At 43.9% G+C, this 12,506-nt stretch overlaps 1 protein-coding gene across 3 annotated transcripts in view; it reads right to left on the minus strand.

Moving 5' to 3' along the window:
• Positions 1–12,479, minus strand: part of Tmed8 (transmembrane p24 trafficking protein family member 8) — a 34,279-nt gene extending 21,800 nt beyond the window's left edge. The window contains exon 1 of one of the 3 annotated variants that reach the window (XM_039113336.2): positions 12,347–12,479. In XM_039113336.2, coding sequence (XP_038969264.1) covers positions 12,347–12,464 — 118 coding nt within the window. In that variant the 5' untranslated portion in view covers positions 12,465–12,479. The remainder of the gene's footprint in view (positions 1–12,346) is intronic. The other 2 variants (XM_039113337.2, XM_063262691.1) reach the window with 2 other exon arrangements.
• Between the last annotated feature and the right edge of the window lie 27 nt (positions 12,480–12,506).

The following is a 12,506-nucleotide window of genomic DNA, read 5'->3' on the forward strand; positions in this document are numbered from 1 at the left end:
CTCTGGATGCAACTTGACCACTTGACCAGCACCTCATACTCCTGCCACCACATCTTCCTCCCTATGGTGATCTGAATAAGAATGGTCCCATAGACTCATAGACTTGAATGCTTGGTCCACAGTTGATGGAATTGTTTGGGAAGGATTAGGGGGTGTGACCTTGTTGGAGGATATGTGTCATTGGGGGTGGGCTTTGATGTTTCAAAAGATTTATGTTACTTCCAGCTACCCACACATACCCCTCTTTCTCTGTCTCTGGCTTATGGGTCAGATATAAGCTATCGGCTACTATTCCAGTGCCTGCCTGCTACCATGATCTACAACGTAACATCCACTGACTTACCCTCTGAAAGTGTAAGCAAGCCCCCCCCCAATTAAATGTTTTCTTTTGTAAGTCATGATGTCTCTTCACAGCAATAGGAAAGTAACTGAGAAACTCAACACGATGGACTTGTACCCTTGAATTGTAAGCAAAGACAAATCTTTTCTCACATAAGGGTTTTTTTATCACAGCAACTAGATAAATAACTCATATATTACTTTTCATTTGTGCTTATTTTATGAAGTTAGAGCACATGGATGCATATTTTTTACTTCTTTATAAGCAATCCTCAAAAATAAAATTTTCATACCCACTATTCAATTTCTCTTCAAGTTTCACTTCTGTAATCAAGAAATAAATGCAACCATTTTCCATATCACAATGTGTATACAATCGTTACCAATCTGCTAGACAAATCATGATGACACACTATTTTAACTTTTGATAAATTACATTAAATACATATAATTTGTCTCTTTTTCTTAAAAAAAAATAAGCTCATACCATCTATTCCATTAGCCTACCTTCTTACTCAGTAATGATAGTGACCCTTCTCTGTATGTGTGCATTATGTGTATAGGTATTTGCATGTGTGCAAATACATGCATGTATATGTGTGTGTGGTGAACAGAAGTCAACCTCAAGTGTCTTCAATCACTCACCTTTTATTTTTTGAGATAGGATCTCCCTAAGCACTACTGGATGGCCTAGAACTTGCTATGTAGACCAGGCTAGCCTTGAACTCACAGAGGTCTGCTTGCCTCTACCTCCCAAGTGCTGGGATTAAAGATATCCATCACACACTCAGTCCTCTGCCTATATTTTTTAATTTATGTGTTTGCATATATGTATGTGTGTGTGACATGTGAGTGCATGTATGTATGCTACAGAGTAAGTGTGCAGGTCAGGGGAAATCTCTCAGGAGTCAGTTCTGGCCCTCCACCTTGTTTTGAGGTGAGGTGTCTCCTGCTGTTTCTTCTATTCTGTGTATCCTAGATTGGCTGGCACTTGAGCTTCTGGGCAAGTCTCCCATCTCAGCCACTGACCTCAGCACAGAAGTACTGGGATATCGGATGTGCGTGCCACATCCATTTTTACCTGGGTTCTGGGGATTCTGTCATCCAGCTTATGGGGCAAGTGCTTTTACACATGAGCCATCTTTCTAGTCTCTACCTTACTTTTTGATAGGCTCTTACCGGAGTTCAACAATTTGGCTGAACTGGCTGGCTGGCAAGCCTCCTATTTCTGCTTCTTCAGCACTGGGGTTACAGTTCTATGATGTCATATCTGGTATTAATACCATGGTATTAGGGATCAGGTCTTCCTGATTACACAGCAAGCACTTTACTAAGTGATCTCCCCAGCCCTGCTCGCTCGTCCATTTAGAATAAAGCACAGAATCTGTCCTGCAGACATTACTCCGGCAAACATTTTGTGTAATACACAGGAGTCACATAAAAATTGAATTAAAAAAGAAAGAACTTGAGTTAATGACTACTTCTATTCAACACACCTTGACGAGGCCCCTTGCTACGTGCCAGATACCATGTTCCATGCTGTGAACAGAGTTAAATGTGAACCTTCAAAGACTCGAATAAAGAAAACTAGCAAGCAGTAAATACATGATATTATCTAGATTAATTAACTAGACTATCACGGAAACACTTAACAAAGGGGACAAGTATCTAAGGCTTCCTGAAACAGATAATTAACTGTCTTAATGAATAAGTAGGGCACAGCCAAGTCAAATGGAAAGGACACTGCGGGCAAAGGAAACAGAATAATAAGCCAAAGTGTGCACGCACGCACGCACGCACGCATGCACGATCACTGCAGTTCAGCGGTGTAGCTAGAAGCCATAGCAAAGGTACAAACAGGTAACTGAGACACTCAGTGGCAGATCATCTACCTAGCATGGGTCAGGCCATGGGTTCAACACCCACCCACCCATCCCTTGAAGGACCTTGAGAAAACACATTTCATTAATTTCACTCAGTTCTTTTGGAGTTTTTTTTAATAAAGTGTATTTTATTTACTTACTTTTAGATTTATTTATGTATGTGTTTTATGTATGTGGGAACTTTTCCTGCATGGACATCTACACACCAGAAGATGGCAGCAGACAGATGCCATGTAGGTACTGGGAACTGAACCTTTAGAAGAGCAGTCAGTGTTCTTAACCACTGAGCCATCTCTCCGATCTCTTGCTGAACTCTTAGAGTGGTAAAATTTGTGGAAGCCTTCGGTAGGGGTGGATACCAGATCAGACAGAAGTCCACAGAAGACAGAGAACCTGACTGATAAAGATAGTTGGGACAGGTTTGGAGGCACAATTGGGCAATAACTAGGTGGCCAAATTTGGTTTTGGTACACCGATGCTGGCTTCTAAACACCATTTATTTTCTTTCCTAAGGGCTGGAAAACTACCTGTGTGACACACCCTGGAGCCTTGCTGAGGACCTATATCTAGTTTAATGGTGCAGATCTGAAGTCCCCAGCTTCCCCTGTAGAATAACCGGTAGGTACATCTTCGGCTGACCTCAATAGGCCTCAGTGCTGATATAAATTGTATCTGCAGGTCCCCTGGAACAGCAAATGCAGGAGTCATTTGTCAGCTTTTTGGCTTTTAAATACCCAACGACCTCTCTGAAGGAGACTGGCTGATTCATACACTATAAACATGTAATGAAAGAGCTTCAATTCCCACCACCAGAAAGTCAGCAGGCAGGCACGTAACCTAAGATCCCCTGCCTGGGACCTGAAACAGGTTCAGCATATTAGCAGAATTTTAGCAGCATCTACAGGACTGGCTGCATCGGTCTTGTCTGGCCTCCCCCACTCACCCCCTTACAGTGATTTAGTAAGTCTTCCTTATCCTTCTAATGAATCCTCTCTCTGCTTAAGGCAATCAGAATTAGTTTCTGTTGCTTGAAACAACAAATCCACCAAAAGCTCCTGGATAGGATTTGCCTGAGTTCAGAATTTAAACTGAAGAGTAACCATGGCATCCTGGCCTCGTCCTGAGCATCCTTACTGTTCCGGTGAAGACTTGGTAACCTGCTGCTTTCTGAGTCATTTCCATACACCAACCACCCCTGGCCTCACTTAAGACATCTGTTTATATAAGGCTGCTGTTTATATAAGGTCACAGAGCACCACTAACATATCACAATGAATCCTTGGACTATGAGAGTTACCAGAGTGTAACCGCAGTAGGATGTGAGCACACAGGGAGAAATAATGCTGACACACTTGCTCAGATTTCTATTTGTAAAGGCTGCCATTATCTGTGAGCTGTAATGAATGTGAGGTACAATAAAATAAGGTGAGCCTTCTCATACTGCTCAGGATCCGGCCATGCTGCAAAGCAAGCCCTTCCCTGCTTGCCATGATTGTGAAGCCTTTGAACCTTTCACTTATATGTACACCTGTCAATCTCCACGCCTGAAGAAAACACCAGAACTCTTCTGGGATTACTCCTGATGCTGCATTCCATACACATGCAACCTGGGGACTAAATGGTGTCTCTATAATCTTAGTTTTCCACTCTACAAATAAGAAGCACGCTTTCACTTACTGGTTGATATATTGACAGAACTCGCTACATAGCCAAGGCCTTTTATTTATATAGATACCCTTTATTTTCTCTCAATAGTATATACAATCTGAATAAGGTTTTGTATACATATTTGAGCTCATCACTGTGGTAACTGCCATGGTCTGGACATGGTTATATCTGGCACAGGTTCACATGTAAGGAACTTGCACCCCAGAGTGAAGGCCTTGGAAAGTGAGTGGATGTTTAAGAGGGGGATTGAGTGGGGCAGCCCTAGATTTGGGGGAGATATGTGCTTTGGTTTTTGTTTTCTTGTCTTTCCCACAATCACATGGGGGCAGCTTCTGGTCCACAAAGAGAATGCCAGAACCACTGAAGAGTGAAGAAAAACAGCAAAAGGAAATAAGGCGCGCAGAGCTCAGGCCTCACAGCTGGAAGCTGGGGGGGAGGGAAGTAGAAGCCTCATCCCAAAGACAAGTGAGGCAGGCTGTCCCAGCCACAGAAAAAGCCTTCAGCTCTCACAAACCTCAAATCCAGCTGTATGTCTTGGTGACCCAGTGAGTCCTCTTTTTGTCACTTAAGTGCCTCAGTGTGCTGAGTGTGATCAGAACTCAGCTACCCTGGGGTACAGGGAACAACAGCCATTCAGGAAGCTGTAGACTGAGAGACAACATGGGTGGGGGGCGGTTCTGGAAAACAGGAAACTGGGGGTCAGATGCCCAGTAAGCAGAAAAAGCATAAGCAGGAGGCTTCGACCAACCAGGAAGTTTAGTTTGAGATTGGGGGCGGGGAGGGCAGCCTCTGCAGGCAATGGCTAGGGCCAACGTCATCAGAAAATGACTTTGGAGCTGGGTAACCTTGAGCCTGGGTTGTGGGTGGGGTTGCAGACTCTGCTATCAAACATTTGCTATGAGGTTTGCTGCTGTAGAGAGAAGAATTCCGGGTCTCCAGTGGACTATTTGAAACTGACGGTCACATACCTCCAACATGTTATTAAAGCTTGGCTCATTTATAAAGTAGGAAGACCAGTCCCTCTATACAGATCTGTGGACTGTGTGTGCTGCAGACTGTGTGCTTCCCCTGATTCCTAACTCACATGGGAGGACACATGGGAGGAAACGCTCACCTCGAGAGGGGATTCTTAGGAGGGCGAGAGAACCTGACTGTTCCATAAGCCACGAAGCTAAGAGGGACCAGCAAGGGCCTCACAGTCCGAGACAGTGAAATGAGCTATCAGAGACACCAGACATTTGTGTAGTGTAGGCATAACACTGCAAGCAACATAGGAAGATAAAGGTCTACAAGTGTAATGGACAGACACCTCAGCCATGCATCTGGCAGGGAGCTTTTGATATTTTGTACATGTATGATGTACGTATGTGTATGATACACAGACACCTATGTCATAAAAGAGGAACTATGTGAGAAGAGGAAGGCACGCAGAGAGGGGAAGGTAGAAAGTAGTGAGAGGCAAGAAAGACAAAAGATTACATTTCCTCTCATATATGGAGTCTTCACCTGGACACGCACACATGAATGGAATGGGGACTATTCTAGGAGAAAGGGCAGCAGGAGAGGGACAGGAGCAATGAGAGAGCACGGAGCAAATACGAGCGACGTACTCTAAAATTAATTAGAAGACACGTGGGGCTGGAGATGTGGCTCGGCGGTTAGGAGCACTTGCTGCTCTTCTAGCTGCCCACATTGGGTCTCAGCCCCCACACAGCGGCTCACAAGCATCTGTAACCCAAGTTCTAGGAGAACCTAACACTTTCTTCTGGCTTCTGTGCGTTCCAGGCACTCATGCGGTACAAAAACATACATGCAGGCACTCGCACAGGCACCTTAAAAAATGACAATCAACAAACAAATATAAATTATGGAAAAAAGCAAGGTGCCAAAGAGAGACGGCAGAACACTTAAGAGAGCACGCTACTCTTCCAGAGTTCCCATGCTGGGTGAGGGACTCACAATTGCCTACAACTCCAGTCCCACACACTCTCCACCTCTGCAGGCACACGTGTGTGCAAACCCATACATGCACATATAAAAATAAACACAAGCTCTGTTAGGCATGGCAGCCCATGCACTTGGGAGGCAGAGGCAGTCAGAGCTCTGTAAGTTTGGGGCCAGCCCAGTCTATAAGCATAGCAAGTTCCACACCATCCAGGACTATGCAGAGAGACTCTTATCTCAAAATTAAATTAAAAATTAAAGAAATGAAATCTTTAAGTGTATATCAAAATAATTAGTACTGAATGATTGTGTTGGCAATGGTACATTGTAAAAGTAGGTAACGGGTATTTTTTTAAAGAAACTTTTTTTTTTTTCCGGAGCTGAGGACCGAACCCAGGGCCTTGCACTTGCTAGGCAAGTGCTCTACCACTGAGCTAAATCCCCAACCCCAAGAAATCTTAATGTATTCTTAAATTAATAATGAATCAGTTTAAGACAATAAAATATATACTATACATAAAGTTAGTGCTCAAAGATATTGCTAACCTCTATTTCATGAAAAAAAAATCTGAGTTTTAAGATCTGTCCCTGATATGCAGAAAGACTCTGATTTTAGAAAGAAAGAAAGAAAGAAAGAAAGAAAAAAAAAAACCCCACAGTGGAGAACATTCTAGCACATGAGTGTTTGTATATGTATTTCTTTTTCTGATAGGTGGATTCTTATTATTCAAAATTCTAAAGTGTCAAAACTCTACCACGAACGCTTCCTTCTACGTTAGCTCTCCATGACCACGGGCAATCAACACTACTGGGTCTTACGTAGTCTTCCAGATACGCACATAAAGGTAATAACACACATGAGTTTCATATTACTACACTACCAGGACATTAGACACACCACTGAAAATTTTTTTCTAACCTCAGATACTTTATGAAGCTTCACACAAAAAGCTCTCATTTTTTTCTACAACAAATATTTCATTTGATGAAAAACGAGGCATTAATTTATGAGTTCTGTATGGATAAACATTTTCCCCCCAAATCTTTTACCACTCCAAATGATGCTATAATAACCTTGTGTCTACATTCTTTTTTTGTTAACCATTTATTTATTATATATAAGTACACTGTAGGTGTCTTCAGACACACCAGAAGAGGGCATCAGATCCCATTAAAGATGGTTGTGAGCCACCATGTGGTTGTTGGGATTTGAACTCAGGACCTCTGGAAGAGCAGCCAGTGCTCTTAACCACTGAGCCATCTCTCCAGCCCTCTCCAGTCTACATTCTTAAACAGGAATACACCTATATAAAATAGGCACTGCAAAGAAATGGATCAATGGAAAATACGATCTAATTGTGATGGATATTAACAGTGTAACTGAGGCCCCCTAGAGTAAGGAACAACAGCATTTCGTGCACCTGTGCCAACAGTGAGTCATTTCCATTTCTCTTTATCAGTCAGGCTACACAAATTTCATATATCAAGAGTCACTTCTCAGAGCATCTTTTTTTTTTCCAAACAGCATAATGTATACAGGAGGAAAAAAGAGAGAGAAGATATTTTATTCTTTTTAGTTTAAAGGGATGTCCTAACTTACTCAAGAACTGCTGGCAAAACAACTGTAGCTGTATTCAGACAGACAGGAAGTGTAAGGAGGAAAGAAAAACATGTTTATTTCCTGAAGTATACAGTGTGGGAAGATGGAATCTTGTGTGAGAGAGACAGGAAAAAACAAATATAAACACATCCTTTTAGATTTCTGAAATCTAAACCATTGGGAACAAGGAAAAGCCAATTTTTCAGTAGTGCAGATTTTAATAGGCCAGTCAAATACAAGCTAATTCTAGAGAACACAGGACAAGTTTCACAAATTAGAGGACAGCGGAGAAAAGCTTTTATTATTAGTTTCAATGAGTATGTATTAATCTTAATGTGATTATAAAAGTTTAATTTCTCAAACTAGTAATATCGTGTATAACATTATAACTGAAATAGAAAATTAAAATAGTAACCAGATAATAGTAGAACATGGCATTCTTTACTGTGGCAAGATCATTGCTATGGTTCTTCACTGGCCAAAATCTTGAAGACAATGAATGAGTGGAGGAGGAGAAACGGAAGATGAACAGTAACAACTTATAACTCATGGTCTCAACACCAAAGTGAGACATAAAACCAAAACCTTCTTCAAATACTCTATATTTCATTCTTTTTTGTTTTGTTTTAAGATTTATGTATTTTATGTATGTGAGTGCACTGTCGCTGTCCTCAGACTCACCAGAAGAGGGCGTCGGATCCCATTACAGATGGTTGTGAGCCACCATGTGGTTGCTGGGAATTGAACTCAGGACCTCTGGAAGAGCAGTCAGTACTCTTAACCACTGAGCCATCTCTCCAGCCCCTCTTTTTTGGGTTTTTGTTGTTTTCTTTTTGTTTGTTTTTTGGGTGGGTGTTGTTGTCTGGTTATTGTTTGTCTGTTTTTGAGAAGGTTTTGTTGTAGCAGTAGCTGTTCTGGAACTTGCTTTGTGAACCAGGCAGACCTCAAATTCGCCTCTGTGAATCCACCTATTTCTGCTGCTAAGTGCTGGGATTAGAGGGGTGCATGTCACCACCACCCAGCTCGGGACCTTTTTCAAGCCGTGATTTTCGTTTCAGGTTAGTGACTGTGGCTAAGGCATTCAGGTCATGCTACAGATTTGAGTTTACTGTGTGTATTCTCTCTACAGGAAAGCCAAAAAGGGGCACCCCCCCCCTAGTGTCTGAATACTAATTAGGTCAAGGTTTCTTTAGAACTCATTTCCTAAGACTTCCCCTTCACTAGGCAGCTGCAGAAATAATTAGCCTGGCTTTTCTTTTTCAGAGCAGAGGACCCAAAAGCAGGTGATGAGGTTAGAACTGAGAGGCTTACAGGAAAGCACATCAACTGGGTGACGCTTCAACCGAACCCAGTGACCATACATACGGCCCAATTTCTCTTCAGCACCCAAGATGGGGTAACACTCATTGTACTGTATTTCATGAGCTAAGTATAACATGATGACCAACCATCAACACTGGAAAAATACAGCAGCTGTGCTTTTTTTAAAAAGCCACAAGGAAATTATTAGCATGTCAATTTAAAAATCAGGAAAGAAATCAAGAAATAAAAACAAAGTCTTCTCAACATAAGCTTCCATCCAGCGCTCTGGATGGAACAGGGAGTCACCAAATTTCAAGCCCTAACTGACCTGACATCAAACAGTCACAGATATGAAACACTCCATCCCTGTTGAAGGACATACTGCACCGCTCAGTCCTACACTAGAACCAGAGACAAGTTCACCTGCCCCTCTCCAGCCCTGCACATCAAATGCTTGGTCGTATACAGCAAACTGAGTCCTTGCGGAGATCATAACAAACACTGTCCTTTATTTTCCCCAGGGTAAATGCTCCCCAAGTAACTACAGGGCGTTTGTAGGCCTGCTCTAGCCCATTTTTAGCTCCGGAAGAAAAAAAAATGACACGGAGACCTAATAAATTTATGAACAAGCTGCAGGCACTACGCTGGGCAGATACTCATCTATTCTAACCCTCTGTGGCAGCCTACTTCCCAGCCACCAGGTCCTTTACCAGCAGTCTGAGTCTTGCCCTGGCTCCCTCAGGACGACTCCCCTGACGGTCTGCGGATCCTCCTGGTCCTTCTCCCCTTCTCCTCTCTCGTTCTTTCTTCCCTTTTCAACTGGTACCCCTTGACTGGAATCAGAAGTCATGCCCTATCCTCTTCTGCCCAGCTTTCGGCTGAATCAGCCCTTTATTGACCAATCAGAGGTGATGGAGAAGAATCTTCACACAACACTGAGAGAGGACGTTCCAAATACCATCGTGACAACGTTAACGTCCAGACTGCAATCAGATATTTGGGCAAACCAATCAGCATCCGAACACACGGTGCGCAAGATCGTCCTCCAGTACCACGGAGCCCTGTAGACGTCTTGGAAAAGGACCTGTTTTTAAGTGATGTAATACATACTCCTCAGAGAGCTTCATGATATAAGGAATGATTCTCTCTCCTCTAGGGAAATAAAGAACCCAGGTGCCCCCAAATTAAAAAAAAAAAAAGAAAGAAATCTATTAAAAACAATCATAGTTCCTAAGACGCTAGGAATATCGTGATCACTAGAGACTTTCGCTTACACAAACATAAACCTTTCCTTTTACCAAAACCTCAGCCACAAATACCAGCGCTGCATGGTAGAAACAGGATCTTATTATTCTGCATACTGACAAATTCCTGAAGGAATAAAGTACACTGAGAGGCTCGAACCCTCAGTTCAATAACAAATGAATATCCACTCATTTTCCCCTGCTGTTTTCTAAGGTGACAAAAAAAAAAAAAATGTCTTTCTGGTCTCCTCCCTTTTAGTGTCTCTGTTACCTCAGCTCATTTTCTACTGGGAAGTGGCAGCAAATTCCCAATTTTGAGCAGTTTTAAAGTTTTACTCCCAAGTCTATAAAAACCCTGTCAAAGTAGCATCCCCACTGAGCTTCAGAGGCGTAGCTGAAGTCCAGGCCTGAGTTCCTCTCAAAAGTACCCTTGCGGGGCTGGGGATTTAGCTCAGTGGTAGAGCGCTTACCTAGGAAGCGCAAGGCCCTGGGTTCGGTCCCCAGCTCCGGGAAAAAAAAAAAAGAACCAAAAAAAAAAAAAAAAAAGGACAAGGGCGTTTTAACAGCGTGTGTGGCTTACGGTTTGGCAGTAATGGCTGCTTCCAGCTCTGATAACCAGAAACGTTTCTAGATATTGCCAGATGTCCCCTGGGCTGTCAAATGGCTCCTGGTAAAGCCCCACCGCTCTACCCCTAGGAGAATGCTTGGTGATCTCGAGTATTATTGGATGGCCGGTCAAATCTTTGCAAAGTGACCTTCACCTTCAGGTTCAGCCAGATATTTGTAGGACTTTCTGCCCGACAAACACTTTAAACACAAGGTGCTAAGAGCACTCCAGGAATATGTTAGAAAATAGATCTGATATAAAATCACCACAAAGGCATGAGGAAATAAAAGACAAGTTGAAGTGTATGTAACATAAATATTGGCACATATAGGGTGCTTATAAGACATATACCTCTACAAGGGCTTATATACTTCATTGTTATAATCTTTCAGGAAGTGCACTTAATTTTTTTCCCCCTTTTCTTTGTTGGTAGTGCTAGGATCTAACCCAGGGCCTCTCATATGAACTCTACCACTGAGCTACATCCCACCCTAATTAAAATTTCTATTACCATAATATCAAATGTATGTTAGCATTGTTTACCATAGAGCACAAAAACTTAAAAATAGGAAAAACAAAAATGTGTTAGGATGTTTTCAATAAAAATATAGTCACCAGAAAGAGTTCAGTGATTCACAGCTTGGGGGGAGGGGTGCTCCGTGCAACATCATACATCAGGGACATGTAGAAAAGCCACTATTTTGAAAGATACAACCAGGAATACCTTTTCTAGTAATTTAGCTGTGCAAAATCAGACTTTAATCTCCTCCTAGACAACTGCTTTGTACAGCGTGCATCTTGGGTTTCACATCAAGCCGCTTTAGTCACAGTGGCTCACAGTCCTTCCACCCATGCTGTAAAGGCACAGGTACTCATAAGAGGAAAACTCAGACATGTTTAGAGAAGTTAAACCAATTGTCCAGGGTCACTAAAAGTGAGGATTCACATTCCAACCAAGCATCCGGGTTCCACAGCAGTGCCTCAGTCGCTGTACTGTATGATATCTACTTTGAGATCTCGAAAACCAGTTACTTGCTACTTAGTGAGACCAGATGTCTCTCTTCTAAAGTATCCTCTCAGTCGCACGTCCCTGTGATGCTCACAAAGCTGAAAGGTAACCGCGTGATAGACGGTACCTTTAGTCTTTGGACACTTAAGTAAATTCATACGAAAGAACTTGTGTGATCTGAAATGGAGACACTGGCCCAAGCAAGGGGAGGGTCTCAGAGAATGAGCGAGATCACCAAAATTTCTACTGCAGCCTCCAGTTCCTGCCTTTGCTTTGACTACGAGGCTCTTCCGAGACCTCAAAGCCTCCCTATTCTGGCTGCTTTCCATCTCTCCCACTCTAAAGGATGCAGGGGACGGCGGCTGGGCGCGGGGGCCTACGCTAGGGCAAAGCGGGAGGAAGGTGGGCGCCCCGGCAGACCCCGGTAGGAGCGCGCGGAGAGGCTAGCGTGGGAGACAGAGGTAGGGTCGCGCGGGGAGCCAAAGACAGGGGCAGGAGTGTGCGCGGCGGGAATGGAGGTGGGATGCGGACCCCGACTGACGCCGAAGAGGCGCGGCGGAAGGAGCCGGACTGCCAACCCGGGTGCGCCGAGAAAGGAAGCGGGGACTGGAACCAGGGTATTTCCAAACAGAGTAGAAAACGACCTCGAGCGCAGCCGTGGCCCCCGTGGCAGTGGGGATACGGGTCGCCCGAGGTGCATGGCCCGGAGCCAAGAGGCACCCACCCTTCCAGCGCCTGGGCCTTGCGTACCTGAGGCGGCTGCCTGGCTCTCCTCCACTCCCCGTCTGTCCCCGACGCCCCCCGCCGACCCTCGGCGAGCTGCGGGGCTCCAGAAAGCCGGCCCCTCAGCTGCCTGCCCGTCCGACATCTGCAGCCAGCGCCGGAGCGTCTCCGCAGCTAGCCGCTTGCG

This window comes from Rattus norvegicus, chromosome 6 (assembly GCF_036323735.1).
Source record: "Rattus norvegicus strain BN/NHsdMcwi chromosome 6, GRCr8, whole genome shotgun sequence".
In the NCBI taxonomy this organism is placed as follows: Eukaryota; Metazoa; Chordata; class Mammalia; order Rodentia; family Muridae; genus Rattus; species Rattus norvegicus.